General features: G+C 34.8%; 1 protein-coding gene across 3 annotated transcripts in view; it reads right to left on the bottom strand.

Moving 5' to 3' along the window:
• The window catches only part of LOC124172206, a 47,147-nt gene extending 30,097 nt beyond the window's left edge, over positions 1–17,050 (bottom strand). For 2 of the 3 annotated variants that reach the window (XM_046551628.1, XM_046551629.1), the window contains exons 1-5: positions 16,636–17,050; positions 16,382–16,519; positions 10,082–10,249; positions 7,193–7,315; positions 3,104–3,223 (exon numbers count right to left, since the gene is read on the bottom strand). In XM_046551628.1, coding sequence (XP_046407584.1) covers positions 3,104–3,223; positions 7,193–7,315; positions 10,082–10,249; positions 16,382–16,519; positions 16,636–16,806 — 720 coding nt within the window. In that variant the 5' untranslated portion in view covers positions 16,807–17,050. The remainder of the gene's footprint in view (positions 1–3,103; positions 3,224–7,192; positions 7,316–10,081; positions 10,250–16,381; positions 16,520–16,635) is intronic. The other variant, XM_046551630.1, reaches the window with a different exon arrangement.
• Between the last annotated feature and the right edge of the window lie 232 nt (positions 17,051–17,282).

Genomic DNA, 17,282 nt, shown 5'->3' with positions numbered 1-17,282 from the left:
AGCATGAGACTGCATCAAGGGAAGATGTTCTCAAAAGCATTTTGTTGTTGGAGAGGATGCCAAATAAAATGCTTGTTAGTATTTCAAATATTATGGAATAAGTCAAGTAATGAGTCTCTAATTCAAATGTTAGAGAACGTAAGGATGGGGAAGTCTAGCTATTGTGCATGTAATGTACATAGTAAAAATAAATTGCAATGTGGAACCAGGACTTCACTTAAGTTATTGTAAAAAATATGCAGATATTGTTATTATTTCAAGCGTACAAGAAACAATCAGTGATAAAAAAATTTTTCCATGATGAAATCATAGCAAATGAAATTCACTCGGAAACTTTTAAGGTACAAGAAAGAAAGCATATATTATTTATCATAAGGAATGAATGACACATACCTAGAGTATGCCCCACATTAGGCAACCAGCCAAGCAATATCCCACGATAGCATTTATTGACACTAAAAATAAAAATAACAACATGGGAAAAATATTTCCATTCCTTCTCGTAAAACCAATTAAATAATCACATGCTAATCATTGCGTGAAAGTTCGTAAAGAAATATTAAACACCTTGTAATAAAGTATCTTAACCATCTTAATCAACTGCAAAAGGATCTTTCTTTATTTCACTTTGAATATTTGTTAAAGTTTTTTTTAAGGTATAAGAACAATTGTGAGAATATCTTACTGTTTTCTGCATTATAAAATGAACGTAATAATGAAATGGATTATAAAAACCAACCCCCAAAGACGTCCTTGCAGAGCAAAACTGGGTAAAATAGAAAAAAAAATTTGCTCCTCTTCCTATTGCCACTCATTTAACAAGAGATTTTCTTCAATTATCCAAATGTAAAAGACAAAACTCTCAGGGAACTCAACCAATGCCAATGAATACTTATCAACCCTTTTGTGCTAACCATCAGGTTGACCCAATGGGCAACAGGGTGCCTCGTAGTTGCCACTTTTATTTAGGAGCAAAACGTAATACCTGAAAAAAGTTGCGTACCCGGGTAAGTATCACAGGTATGATTTTTTTAATTCTGTTAATATCTTTTGTTCGCATTTCCGTCTTGAAATTTCGAAATTTTCAACAAAAAACGTTAAAAATGTAAATAAGTTAAATTTGGTTTTAGCAAGCACTCATTTTTTCCAATAATGTATAACATTGGTCTTTCCTTGATATTTTACATCAAACACGATTCCTTCCAATTAGCGAGAAAATGACCTTTTCTCGTGTCCCCGAAAGCAGTTTTGTGGGTAAGCAACCCGAAACGCACAGTCTAATTTCACGCTATGCATGCGTTAAATGACGTGAAATAGATATGCTTCTTCAGTCAAAACGTATAAACCATGTCTGAAGTTGCCAAGGGTAGTCACTAGGAAGAGTTTATGCTCTTTTATGCCATCGCCGAGTGTATGCATTCAGGCCCAGCCCATCACTCCAATTAGCGAGACATTAGGGCAAGTCCTAGGCAATTACCCTCCCACTCCTTTACCATCATCCTCACCACAGGAATCCATTGGGAAGTGGTTATATTACCATTGGTTTTTGCAATGATATATTTTGTTGCATAATACAATTTGTTAATCATTTAAATTAATTATTTGATCTGTTTTGTGCATAAGCAACTTTTTAATGAAATTTAAGCATTAAAATGACAGAGTTCTGGAATAAAAGTCTTAGTACCTTGAGTTCACTAAATTTGTTGTTATTAAAACTAGAAATTTGTTAAAAATTCGGCTATGGTAAAAAATATCAGTAATTCGTTATTTGTAAGAGTAAATTATAGAAAAAAATATGTGCAATGTTTTAATACCAAGGTAACTCCACTCTAAACGAGAATTCAGCACAGAGAGATTTCAAATATTCTTAATCTACTTGTAGCATGGAAAACATTTTCCTATTGTAGGCACCGGTAGGAAAGGGTTGATGTTTCTGGCAAAGCACTGTATCACATGACCATAGATGCCTTCTTGTTGGTATGATGCCATCCTCGTGTCCAGCCTTCATTTTGCTATAGCATTACATGCTTTTTTGAAAGATTGGAAAGTTAAAAAACAACATCGAGATACCTAGAAGCTTTCATGGGCAAAATAGCTGAAGAGAGAATTGAGAAAGCATGAACAAATCATGTAAGTCCACTACCCCGCAGTGGCTAACTTACTAAAAATAGACAGTGATTGCTTCATCAATACTGAGATGACTAGAGTAAAAGCAGGTAGGCAAGTAAAAAATCACACAGTAATTAAAAATCGCATTACAAAAATTTATAAATATTTACAAATAACCTGTGAGGCTGTGTCATTAACAAAAACTTTTTCCAGCACAGAAATTTGGGTTATCAAAAAAGAATGCACTACACAGGAAATTAAGATGAATCCCAAAAACTATAGTGTATCCCAAGAGACTTCAGTGACTATGTAACGTAGAGCACAAGAAATTTATTGGATAACGATTTATATCTGTTAGTCAACACAATAAACATATTTTTCCGTGCTTTGACCTTGGCGATAAGAGCCATGAAGTCACTCCGATTATGCAATATGAAAACTCCTCATAAAAACTTACTAAAACTATGGTAACCTTTTTCAAAAAGACATCTCAATTTACATCTCCTTTTTGAATCTAGCTTCAAAGGAGATTAGGTTACCATCACCGAGTAGCATAAATAATCATAATATGCACCCAGCATGGGTATCACCAGATAAATACAGAAAGAAAGCTGTTTCCTGGGGCCTAGAGTCATTTAGATACCAATTCATCTCGGTGCCTTCTGCATAATCTGCTCAATAGAAGCTATTCATATAGCATGACTGGGCCAAGGTGTTTCATGAATGTGCAACATAAATGTAGGCTACTGATAACTTTTCACATAAATCATGTTCAATGAGTGAATGTATTTTGTTATTATTTTAAAATTCTTGGTGAGGAAATAAAACTGTAACGCCATAAAATTGCATGGGCAAGCACCATCATTATATTCATGATTAACTATTCAATGATTGCAATATTCATACGTCATCAGCCACTCTGTAGTGGCTGCAATGATGTAGATGTTGCGTCATGAGCACGGAACGTGTAAACAAGGAAAGAGTGTTCACATACCAAGTTATCAGTTGCCAAAAGGTCTATTGCATCACTTTCAATTCCATCTTGAGATGTTCCATGCAGCATTTGATTATTCTCTTCTCTTTGAGATTCTTTATTCTCCACTTGTACTTGACACTGGAAAAGAATGCAGTGTTACATTCAATAAAGTCCCAATATTAATAACATAATAATATTCAAAGTAGTAGAAGTATGTATGTCCTCATCAGACTCCTATCATCAAAAACTTTATCCATCATAACCAAACTTAAAATTTGTGAAACCAAAATAAGACCGACCCTTCTGTATAGAGCTGTTTCAAGACTCATCGACAAAAGAACAGAAAAAAAAGTTTACTATGTGTCTTTTAAAATGAAGTTTTTAGAACAGCTTTTTTCAACCCATAAGAGATAATTAAAACTGGAAAATAAAACACAATAGGGAACTCAGGGATCATTTCAATTTCCGAAACTTAGTTGCTGAAACTTAAGAGCTGCGGATTGCGATTGGCAGGGCAATACCAAGACAGATAGAGGTCCTAGCAAAAAAGACTGGGAAGAATACCCTGATGGAAGACAACCTGCAGGAAGACCCAACAAAAGATTGAAGGATTAGATGTTGGTTGATACAGGGAGAATGGGAGTCTGCAAGGAGGAGGCAGAAGATATAAGAAATTGGATGAAGACAGTTGGTGAGGCTAAACACCATTTAGGGTATAAATGGCCATGGGAGAAAGTACCTAGTAGTACACGCAATAATTGTCACCAACCTAGGGGTTAAATGTTCAAATCCCACCTTTTGTCTGTAAATAAATGCAAGACAGCTAAGTTTGAGGGCCTTTATCATCTAAATGAGGCAATTAATTTCAATAGAATATGAAAGAGAATCAATTTCTTCATTGGATCATTTGTGTCAAAAAATTTCCGCCCCATAGTATTTCCTGTACTTATTTTTTTCTAAATATATACCCGTTTTTTGCGTGTAAAATCAAGTTGCCCAAATTTGAGCTCTATATATCCCCGTACTGTTCATTCCAATAATTAGGAATTTTGAGGTAAAAAAGCCGGATCTATTCTAAATAGTTTTTAGAAGACAAATTGCTTTTATCACGAAAATTGATGGATGTTTTAAACAACACAAATATATGCTAACTTCCAAACCATTTGACCAATTGAAAATTTATTGGTACTGTTGTTTGCCGTGGAATGTAAATAATGCAAGAATTTAGATCATACGCGTTAAATGGCAGCAGTATATTTAATACCGTTTGATAATTATTCTTTTGTTGGACTCTGGTTGTCAGTTTTTCTCTGCCTACTGAGGAAGACCAAAACAACAGAAAAGAGGAAGTATCTCAATGCTGTGCACAGTTGCCATATCATTTAGTTCGATGCATTGTACCCTGGTAGTATATGAATCGCCCACTTGTTGCCTCGGCCGAGTTGGTGGCAACCACGCACCTCATGTCTCTTCCCTCTCCCACGATAGAGCTGCCAGTACACATGTAGAAACATTTAGATAAATATTGAGTGATACTGACTTTATAAGCAATATTGTATGTAAATGTTATAAACAGGAATATTAAAATCATCGTACTTCATACATCAGCACCAATCAATTTTCATTTGATCCATTGGTTTTGAAGTTAGCAAATATTTGCATTGTTTACAACAAATCTATCAATTTCTGTTGTGCAAACAATTTTTTTTCTGCAAATGGTCAACCAAATTTCTGGCTTTCTTGTATTAAATTCCAAGTTACTGGAATGAAACATGTGAAAATACCAAATGCTCACAGTTGGGCAACTTGATTTTACACACAAAAAACGGGTACTATTTAAAAAAAATTAAGTACAGGAAATACAATGACCAAGGTGAAATTTTTAAATTAAATTATCCAACATAGAAATAAATTCTCTTATGTATGTTTTTGGGTCATTTAAATTGATTGCCTCGAATAGATGATATAGCCCATCAAACACTGGTATCTTGGTTTTCTTTTCAAACAGTAGGTGGGTTCCTGTGTGTGGATGCATATTTGAGTGCACCAACTGCATCATTGTCATTTCATGCTGCTAAAACTAGTTTTCAAATAAGGATGAATTATTTTGTCACAATTATCTCAAAATAAATTTTTTATGGCTGACATAATCCATCATGATGGGAGCTAGCCAGTTCATTTTGCATTTTGTTACTGTGGAAGACTACAAAATTATCAAACATTACTGCATGTCTTGAAAACTATGCAGACATGTCAGATACCATTTTTTTATTTGGTAGTACATATGTATGATGAAGCAGTTAACTCCTCGATTCCATTTCATGCGTGCATGCTTTCAGCCACCTTTTGTGGTCTACAGTAAGAGAGGATTCTCAGAGGGACTGTCAACTGCTGGATCCATCATTGGCATTGGGTTGCTACTGGAAACGCTGTATTGCATTACAATCAGGTGTATTTGCAACCTCCTCCAAAGATGCTTTTGTGAACCAATGGTGGAAAGAAACTCCTATAAAAGGAGTTCTCTTTTGGTCTACGGTCGGCAATTTTATTTTCCATGCGCCCTCCAATCTTAAACCTTTACTTATCTCCGGTTGTAATATCTTGAGTTCTCCATCCTTACCTATAAAAATTCCCCTTCCATCATCATTTTCAAATTTACAGTTAGCCCTAGTATCCATTTTTTTATTATTCATCACATCTTTAGCAATATACTAGAAAAAATGTCTTAATTTTTTCCATGACCCAATTTTTAATGTACTACAGTCACACTCTTATTTTAATTGTTTTTTATCAGAAATGGATGGATGTATTTGTTTTTGAAAACCCCAGAGCATAAATAAACTTCATGCTTCAATGGTCTGCCACTAGGGGACCAAACCAATCCCCAGTTTTGATACACCATTTGCCATGTAATTCACATTTTTTACATTTTATATGCTTCTTCAAGCCATAAAATAATGATATTAAGCAATAAACGCAAACATTCGTATAAAAATGATTATATAACTATACATTACCACTAAATAGTCTTGTTTTAGAGCTTAATTTATAAAGGCAGGTGCTCAATTTCTCTCCTAGACCTCGTTGGGGAATAAATTTTCTTAACTCACTTGATGCATATGATTGGCACATGTTTTAATGGAGTGGTTTCCAGCTTCCCGTCATCAACTCCTATCTTTTTACGGCATATTATGGAATAAGTCAAGTAATGAGTTTCTAATTCAAATGTTAGAGAACGTAAGGATGGGGAAGTCTAACTATTGTGCATGTAATGTACATAGTAAAAATAAATTGCAATGTGGAACCAGGACTTCACTTGAGTTATTGTAAAAAATATGCAAATATGGTTATTATTTCAAGCGTACAAGCAAATAATCAGTGATAAAAAAATTTTGCCATGATGAAATCATAGCAAATGAAATTCACTCGGAAACTTTTAAGGTACAGGAAAGAAAGCATTTATTATTTATCATAAATATTGAATTACACATACCTAGAGTATGCCCCACATTAGGCAACCAGCCAAGCAATTTACCACTATAGCATTTAATGACACTAAAAATAAAAATAACAACAAGGGCAAAATATTTCCATTCCTTCTCGTAAAACCAATTAAATAATCACATGCTAATCATTGCGTGAAAGTTCGTAAAGAAATATTAAACACCTTGTCATAAAGTATCTTACCTATCTTAATCAACTGCAAAAGGATCTTTCTTTATTTAACTTTGAATATTTGTTAAAGTTTTTTTAAAGGTATAAGAACAATTGTGAGAATATCTTACTGTTTTCTGCATTATAAAATGAACGTAATAATGAAATAGATTATAAAAACCCACCCCCAAAGACGTCCTTGCAGAGCAAAACTGGGTAAAATAGAAAAAATCGAAAAAAATTTCCGAGCTTTCAGCAGGGCAAATACGTAAAGAGTGGAGAATGACCATCTCCGATACCCTAACACCGGGCGCTGATGCTCAGGGCGGAAAATAACACAAAAGGGAATCATGACATAACCTTACGTCATCAGCCACTTGGTAGTGGCTGCCATGATGTAGATGTGGCATCATGAGCACGGAACGTGTAAACAAGGAAAGAGTGTTCACTTACCAAGTTATCAAAAGTTGCCAAAAGGTCTATTACATCACTTTCAATTCCATCTTCAGTTGTTCCATGCAGCATTTGATTATTCTCTTCTCTTTGAGATTCTTTATTCTCCACTTGTACTTGACACTGGAAAAGAATGCAGGGTTACATTCAATAAAGTCCCAATATTAATAACATATTTTAATAATATTCAATGTAGTATAAGTATGTATGTCCTCATCAGACTCCTGTCATCAAAAACTTTATCCATCATAACCAAACTTTAAATTTGTGAAACCAAAATAAGACCGACCCTTCTGAATAGAGCTGTATCAAGACTCATCGACAAAAGAACAGAAAAAAAAGTTTATTATGTATCTTTTAAAATGAAGTTTTTAAACAGCTTTTTTCGACCCATAAGAGATAATTAAAACTGGAAAATAAAACACAATAGGGAACTCAGGGACCATTTCAACTTCCAAAACGTAGTTGCTGAAACTTAAGAGCTGCAGATTGCCATTGGCAGGGGAATACCAAGACAGATAGAGGCCCGAGGAAAAAAAGACCGGTAAGAATACCCTGATGGAAGACAACCTCCAGGAAGACCCAACAAAAGATTGAAGGATTAGATGTTGGTTGATACAGGGAGAATGGGAGTCTGCAAGGAGGAGACAGAAGATATAAGAAATTGGAGGCAGACAGTTGGTGAGGCTAAACACCATTTAGGGTATAAATGGCCATGGGAGAAAGTACCTAGTAGTACACCCAATAATTGTCACCAACCCAAGGGTTAAATGTTCAAATCCCACCTTTTGTCTGTAAAGAAATTTATTTATTTCTTTCACCATAGGCAAATTATACATCTGCAAGGCTAAAGTCAATATGAGATTACAGATAATTACATACCAACATACATACATGATTGAAAATTTTCCAGGTTCTTGGGAATTCTCAAGATTATCATTTACATCATAAAAATAAATCACTCATAAAAATACTAACAGAAAGTATGGAAAAATATAGGCATTCAGGTTGCCATCTAGAAAGTTTTCTTTATAATGCATCCTCCAGGTATTCATTAATACAATAATAGCATTTTTCAGCTAGGAGGTCTTTCAGTCTTATTTTGAATTTGGAAGGTGATTTGCTATTCTTTATTTCATTGGGGACTTTATTGTATAGGATCGAGGCAGAGTGGTAGGGACCTTTTAGGCAGAGAGAGCTGGAATATTGGTTTGAATGGATGTAATTTCTAGAACGGGTGAGGAGATCATGGTAGGTAGAGTTTTGAAGAAAATGGGAAGGGTTTGCTTTGACAAAAAAGGCACATGTCAGGATATACAAAGAATGGAGGGTGAGGATTTTAGATTTGGCAAAGAAAATTTTACCAGGAGTGCAAATAGGGACATGGTACATAGCTTTAATGGCTTGTTTTTGGGCTGAAAAGGCTCTTTTTGCTGCAGGTGAGTTTCCCCAAAACAGAATGCCATAAGAGATATGGGAATGAATTTTCGCGAAGTATACCATTTTTAAAGTATCCATTGATACAATCGGGTGCAACCTTCTAATCATAAATATACCCACGGAGATTTTTTTTAGTACGACCTGTACGTGAGGTGCCCAATCAAGGTTGGTGGAGATTTGAAGTCCAAGGAACTTTGTAGTGTCAACATCAGAGGATTGTGAGATTTTGTCTATGTGAGGGATAAGATCCTTTTTGAAGGAGTTTTTATGTTGAAATTGGAGGAAGACAGTTTTCTGGTTGTTAACTATCAGATTGTTCCTTTTACACCATTGATTTAAATGCAAGACAGCCAAGTTTGAGGGCCTTTATAGTCTAAATGAGGCAATTAATTTCAATAGAATATGAAAGAGAATCAAATTCTTCATTGGATCATTTGTGTCAAAAAATTTCCGCCCCTTATCATTTCCTGTAATTATTTTTTTCTTAATATGTACCCATTTTTTGCGTGTAAAATCAAGTTGTCCAACTTTTTCGTTGCTATTTTTTCCTTCCTATCAGCAAATCAGGACATGTTCACAAAAAAATTTGTGTCATCGAGTTTTAATTCCTATTACAAATGAAATACACATGAATTGGAATGAGAAAAAAGTCCCTTGGACTGCTGCAAATTTAACCATTGCGGGCTGACATTGCAGATCACAAGGCAGATTCCTAGGGCAATTTTACCAAAACTCATGGTACTAGGTGTTAGGCCCCCACGGTTTATCAAGGATGGCAACACGCAGGAGAAAAGACTTTAATGAACCCACAACCGGTTGAGAGGCTCATGAAATACTTTTCTTCTTAAAACGAAATCACCGTCTTCCACAAAAAAATTCTTTTCATCTAACATTTGTAACTACAACAGTCACCCCCACTGAACACTGCAGACATTGTCCCAAAAAGTGCCACGGTAAGTTACAGATGCATTTCAGACAGTACAATTTAAATTCTGTCCACCATAGAATGAATTTACTGTGGCTGTGTCACAGCCATGCACATAAAATAACCTTTATCATACTTGCAGTCCCAAAGAGGACCACCTAATGCTAATATTTTATGGCCTTCCAGTCCCTTTCGGGACCAATGAGACACACTTCATTTAAAATGAGCTCATAATAAGTTTCATCACTCGAGAGTTAACTGGTGAGCCACTTATATTTTAAACCAAGACCATTTAACATTGGCCATATTGTGCAACTAAGATTGAATTGTGAGTAAATGGATAAGTATTTCACCTTCTATCATGCACCTTATGATCAAAATATTAAAGAAGAATAACCATAGAAATGCATACACTTATGTTAGGAAAACCTATTTTCATCATACAAATGATATATTAATATAACAAAAGCTAAAATAATGAATCTTCTGACACAGGTTTTACCGTATATGAGAATAAAACCTACCAACATATTGGCTGTGGGCAGTTGGATGTCTGGCACCAGAATGAATATTTCATTTGGCTGGACTGAGCATACTACCTCTGAAGTGCTTACAATCGCATCATGAACACAGTCCTTGGTTTCAGTAGAAGACCTCAAATTGTCATGAACTGCCCCCTCTCCTAAAAAACTCTGCAAAGAGAGTAACACTGATAAACAACTCACCTACTTCAAAATCAACAAATAAGTAATGCTGATAATCTTGATTAAAAAGGATTTTTGTAATCTTATCAATGACGTTAAATAAAAATTGAAACCATAAACCACATGACTATAAGAATCAACATTGGGCAAGAATATTCTTGGTAAAACTTAGGTCATGCTATTATGGCTTTATTATAGCATCATTGGGGCCATGAGTAGGCCTTCAAATCGTGGCATTCACAGCATACTCATGTTACCCCTGGAATATCAAGGTCATGCAAAGTATCTTCACTCCCTTCTTTAGAAGTTAAAATCTTCTAATTAAAATAGAGATTTAGGGTAACAATTTTCACAGGTAAATTACATGTATGTGTACATTCATTCAAGTGTACATTCATGGGTACATTTATTTGGACAATAACTTGTAAGGTGAGGTGGTGTAAGTGCGACCTCCCTCAAGGAAGGTCGTATTTCCGTTCTCGAAGCATGTGGATGCAATACAACATATTTCACCCATTGCAATGGAACCAGAGCCAACTACTTTGAAATATTTATCCCTCAAATTCTCGCTCCACATGCTTAGGAAATATACCCTTCAGTTCAAGTCGTACCTGTTGTTGGTTGTGAGGAGAGGTTACACCACAGTACCTTCAGAATCAATGCATCAAAGGGGCTACGTAAGAACTTGTTTTCTCCTCTTCATGGGTTAGTTTTCTTGCTTACTTTAAATTTTATAAATCGGATCATTACATTGAATTAAGACGGGGAGTCGCACTTTTCCTGCCACATCCAATCATTCTTTCCTTAACACTAGAATGCCGGGAAATTGGCATACCCCAAGAATGCCGGGAGGGTGTCATTTTGACACCCGTGTTCTTATAGCCGGGTTATGTTGCAGATTATTTTTTTCTTAGCCGCTTGACTTAAAGCATCATCTTCATTGTAATATTTGCTTTTGGTTCCATAATATTTTCAAAAAAATTAATGTTTTATAAGAGATTTTGACTGAAGTAAAAAAATTGTAAGCAAAAAAATCTGTTCTCTTGGACTGTGGCATCTTTTTTTGCATCAGGTTTTTGTCTTCGAATGTGGAAATTTGCTTTTACAGATGAAAATTTGGAAACAAAATCAATTACGACTATTTAACTACAACATTATATAAAAGAAAACATAAAAACTTAGTAAAAACACAAACAGAAATCGAATACTTTTTTGTACAGGCTTCCAAAAAGATTTATCTAAGTTGCAGTTTCTTTACATTTCTGGCACTTTTGCAATGTTTTTGCCATACATACCGACTTTTTACACAGCTTACAAAAGCCAACAGTTTTTTTATTGCACTTTATCTTTACTTGACAGTTTCTTGTCCATTCTGGCTCAGTTTCGGGTGATTTCTTTGAGTTGTCACTGACCACATGAGGGCGAAGAGAGCTTAGACCATGAACACATTTTTTTGGTTTTCCCTGATAAAGGGTAAGTGTTACATAACCATTTTTGTGCAATTTATTTTAATACAACTCTTCCCAAGAAGCTTTAATTCCAGCAGAGATGTCCTTTTTTCTCTCATTTATGGTAGGTACCCAAAAGGCTTGTACCCTTTTTTCCGAGCAAAACCAATCAAAGTCATGTGAAATTGGCCATTAGTGATATTTCTGCCCTTGGCCAAGTAGGGCCGCATAAGTTTCAATACAGCATGCTCTGTAAAACGACCGACAGCTTGATGAGAGTTGTCCTTGCCAAGGTAATGAAATCCACTTATCAAATAATTACTGTCCTAATCTACTACAAGCCAGTATTTTTGCCCATATTTATCATGCTTTGATGCCATGAACTACGTGAATGGGCATTTAGATTTGTGGCTATGTGTGGCCCATGCTATGGTTCCACAGCATGTCCATCTCCTTCTTGGGTAGGATGTTGAGCGAGAAGGCATCATCGCTTTGAAGCCTGGCCAGCACATCTGCATACAACCTCACGACTACGCATAAATTTCTTCAGCCCGATAGCTAGTGCTGACCCAGGTTCGTATACAAACACAATGAGGAACACATAGCTAATACTGTACATAGTAGCAGATAAAACAACTCAATTGTGTGTATATACTAAGATGTTTATCTTTCGCAACTGAAGTACTACAATGCTCTAACCATAACCAAGCCTGGGCCACACATAACCATTGACAAAAAGCTGTTTCAGAGCAAAGCTAGATGCCCATTCACATAGTTCATGGCATGAAATAGAGGAATATCATTTAGTATTGCAATAATTTGCTCTGGCATCTATGCAGTAACATTATTAAGACCAAACTGCCGACGTAAGTCGAGAAACGTCTCGACTTCTCATGACACGCCAGCAAGCCAATGTTCCTAACTCTGCACCAGGCAGCCGAACACAGAGGTTTGGAAGAAACCAACTGCACTGCGGCGTGCGTCACTACATTTGTGTTTTACAGCAAATAAGTGGCATCGCGGTAAAATCTGGCTGGTTTTAAGGCAAATCATTCACAAATAGTATGAAATATACTTGCCTCACAAGCTAATAAATTTTCGAAAAAATTATAAACAGCTGATTTTTATTGAAATTATGTAAAACATGAACAATCATGGAGGTAATGTACTATTCTTAAATACTACTTTGGCTAGTAATACTCCAACCACATACCATGAAAGACCTAAACCGTATGAACAAATGATAAAATATACTGGACGTCAAAATAACACCCTCCAGCATTCCAGGTAAAAATTCATTTTTAAGACGGAAAAAAGAGAGGGGGCTATCCCTAACACTGTCGTCTTACTCAGCCCTAAAAATGATTAAAAGTCACGAAATATTTTATTCTACAACACTCTTTAAAGGCCAGCTTTGAAAACAATGTTCGCGTAGGGTGTCAAAATGACACCCTTCGGCATTCTAGTGCTAAGTAGCTATGTGATTGTAGTGTAGCTTAAATTTTTAGTTTCTGTCTGGCAGTTCTTGCATTAAACTGCTTTGTATAAATATTACAAATCATTGTAGACTATAAAACTAGGTTTTTTAATTAGAGTCCTCATATCAACTTTTATTTTTTCAGTTTCTTGATAAAGAAAACTTTCTGAAGTTAGTTTTCACAAAATAATTACCTTGCATTTTGCTCTTGCCGTAACGTTTCAATCTTTCTAAATGTCATAACCTAAGTTCTATGCAGCTGGAATTGTCTATGCAAAGTTTAACTTGAGACCTTCCCTGTAGCCATATCAAAATCAAGCTTATATTTTATGTAGATATATCACGAGTATTTCCTTCGCTGTATTTAAGATCTGGCTGCATATATTTAAAAATTTCGTGCATATTATGGGGGTTGCTGTCATAATATAAGCAATAATTATGATTGCAAGGAGAAATGGTGCACAATTATGTGAGAATAACACAAAAAGGACTGCCATATAATGGGGAGAAAATGTGCAAGTAAACATTAACGGATTCCTAAATATGGGATAATGTGTATGGATAAAATTGGATTAGAATTGTCTACATAAGTGGATTTGGAAATGATAGCCGATTATGCTCGTAAAAATAGCATAAAATACCTTTCAAAGACGACCAACCTTGGGAAGATTGGTTGAGGATTGAGTATGCAAGGAAGAAGATTGATGACCTTTTGTGATAAATGCTCATTTTTATTTGTTGCATAAGACACTACATGAATTGCATCGTAATAATAAGCCAGAATGTATGCATAGAATCTGGATGAAACTTCATTTTCTACGTACCCAGGGAAGACAAGATTTGTTGGCAACAGAGTATTTCCCTCGACTTGCACAGTTAGTTCATTAGGTTGTTTGAGCATCACTGCATTAGTGCTTAAGTAAGAGAGTATAAGTGTTTATAGCAAAATTAAACCCTCTCCTTTGGTAGTATTCAGAGAGTTTGGGATAGTTGGTGTGCTCCAGAAAATACAAGGTAGTAGTTGAGATTGGATTCTGACCATATTCAGTGGTAAAAAGTCTGTTGCACATATGGAAAACTCTGGAGATCAATGAATCAGTTGATCCCATGGTTTGCTTTCTGAGGACACTTTGTAGGACTGAAATAAGTTTCACCTATCCACAGAATGAGGATTAAAGCAAAATACATAGGGAAGACATTGCAAAAATATTACCTAAGCCATTAGTTGGCTGTTGAGGATAAGTTAACAATTTGCCTATCTTTCTTAGGTTAAAACCCAACTTTAAATAAACAAATCAATATTCATTGCTCAACTGTTTGAACACCATGAGTTTTTCTCCATTCTTTCTTCCTTTTGCTTTTTATACTGATAACGCAAGCTACATTATAGTCAATTTTTTGTTCCTTTCAATCTAGTTTATATTAAGATATCTAGTCATATACAAACTTTATGCTATCTTTATTGTGCACAAAGGTTAAGAAAAGACTTTGCTGTTTCACAAAATAAAATATATTTGCGACCAGTTTCGATACAGCGTACCTTCATCTGGATATATCATCACATTACCATCGCATTTTTGCTATCTTTATTATTATTTATTCAGCTTCTATAAACATTAGCTATTTGTAATATGCTTGTAAATTAATGTATGAAATTCGAATACTGTCACCATCATTAGTAAAACAAATTGGACTAAAATTCCTTAGTGTAATGCCTAATTAACCAGAAGATACAAAAAGCTACTTCCAACAGTATAGATAAAAGTGAATTTCTAGAACAGTTAAACCTAAGGTGATACCATAAAAAGCAATGTAAAGCTGAATTTCCGGGCATATTGCACTTACCCCAGGTGTCATGTAATGTAGAAATATAATGTACATCTGCTATGGGATGCAATTGCCCCCTGCACAGGGAAAGTGCGATCCCTTGACAAGACTTTAAGAAATAATTTATAAAAATTACCACTTTACAGAGAGAGGAACGCAAATCTAATTTTATTTTCTGGTTATTAATAATTATATTTTTTAATGAATCTCAGGATTTTAGCAAGCCTTGAAAAATTTCCTAGGGTCGTTACATTTGATATATGCTGTCTAGGGGTAGCACCTACCCCACCTTAATTCTGTAAACAAAATATTATTTACCATAAAATAATTTGAATAAACAGTTTTTGTAAGCAAAGATATAAAAAATTATAAACCACTGACATAGATAATTTTAGCAAATAATATTGATATCAAATCAATCAAATATGATACAAATATAAAAAATGCAAATATTTAATATTATTACATAACAAAAGACAAGTACACTAAATAGCCATGGTATGTCGAATCAATTTTTTTAACCTTCTTTAGAAATTTTAGTCTTTTTGTTGAAATATTTTATTGGATACTTTTTGTATAGCTAATTTACTATTTAGTGCTTGTATATTTTTGCATTTCTTTCATCACTTAATGTTTAATACAACTAGAAAATTGCAAATATCACTTAATGTTTAATACATCTAGAAAATGGCAAATAAACTTAAAAAACGTACGCAAATGCGATTCTGTAAATGACCTTAACTTAAACAGTTCAAATTTAAATCCATACAGGAGGTTAAAAGTAAAAGAAATATATCGAAAACACATTTTAAAAAAAAATTCTTCGTATTCATTGATATCCTTTTCTAGGATGTCATAGTTGAATTCCATTTACCACTTTTTTTGCAAGGATTGAATTTTAAACACATAGTAGTACGAAAAGACAAAACGTCTGCAGTCCTCACCACTAAATAACCAACTGCGATTTAACAAATGCCTTGTCAGGATTCGGAAACACCTTGTGGGAAACTGGACTGGTTTCACTGCTACGTCGATCATTGGCGAGGTCCTTTCACATCATTAAATATTGTTAATTAACAAATTTATGCTCCATTAACTCTTGTATCCAAATCAAAGTGATTTTTAGTAAATTTTGCATTTATTAATTTGATGCAGGCATGAATCTTAGCACTTAGCCAGTCGTGGCTACATCAAATATACGATTAAGTCACTTTTTCACGTTATTGTCTTAACCTGTTCAATTTTCAAAATACAAACATCTTACTTAAGTATTCCATCTCGTCGATATCAACGTGAAACTATTCATTCATTTCACATTATTTGTAAGTTACACGAAGCTTCCAATGAAAAATAATAAGATGCACTCACCCTGAAGTAAATTCCACACGAAATTTTTCTCAGTTCTGCGTCCGATTTATGACAAATATTTCTGAAATCATTGAATTCGATGAGCTTTTCCAAGCACAGAGCACATAAAGTGCCAGGCAGGCCATCTCCCACAGCAACCTGAGAAAGCAATGAAAACATATGCTCGAGATTTCAGACGGATCGTGGAAAATATACTCATAGAACGGAATATAACTAGAACTATGGAAATCGATAATATGTAACTCGTCACTTACCTTTAAGCCGACTAAATCATATAAGGCATCCTTTACAGTAATCTGGCTTGCCACAGTTGAAGTGAATAAGTTGTAATAATAATAATCATATTTCTTCATGCAAAGTCTGCACGGGGTACCCTCGGAATTGCTTTCTGAAGACTCCGAGAAATCCCCAATGGTAATACTCATGTTTTCACTGCAATAACTTATTCAAACTCTAAACCAGTTCACTCCTTAAACAAATCATCCACGTAGCACTCAGTGGTTTCCGAATTCCTAATACATTAAGATCATTTTCATCACGTACACCAATGCAAAAACATTAGACTTATCAAGAAAAGGGCGTAATGAGCTCAAATTTAAGTCGAATCTCACAAAGAAATCACAAAGCAGCAGAGTAAACAGCAAGCATTTCACGAGAATTTCAAGCTTATTGACGCCGCACTTTATAACTGACCAGGGAAGCGAGGCTTAGTTCAGATACCGTACTTTAGTTGCATATTGCACTGCTAGAGGATAACGTATGCAACAGGCCTACATTCGAAAAGTGAGGTATTTTCAACGATAAGTGGTATATTATTGAGATTTATTGAGATATATGATCCATGAATATTTTTTAACGATTAATACCATATCAAAGAAAGTTTACAGTCATTACAAGATTC

Source organism: Ischnura elegans (assembly GCF_921293095.1).
Source record: "Ischnura elegans chromosome 13 unlocalized genomic scaffold, ioIscEleg1.1 SUPER_13_unloc_1, whole genome shotgun sequence".
Classification (NCBI taxonomy): domain Eukaryota; kingdom Metazoa; phylum Arthropoda; class Insecta; order Odonata; family Coenagrionidae; genus Ischnura; species Ischnura elegans.
The sequence above is the reverse complement of the archived record's forward strand: the minus strand, read 5'-3'. Positions and strand labels throughout refer to the sequence as shown.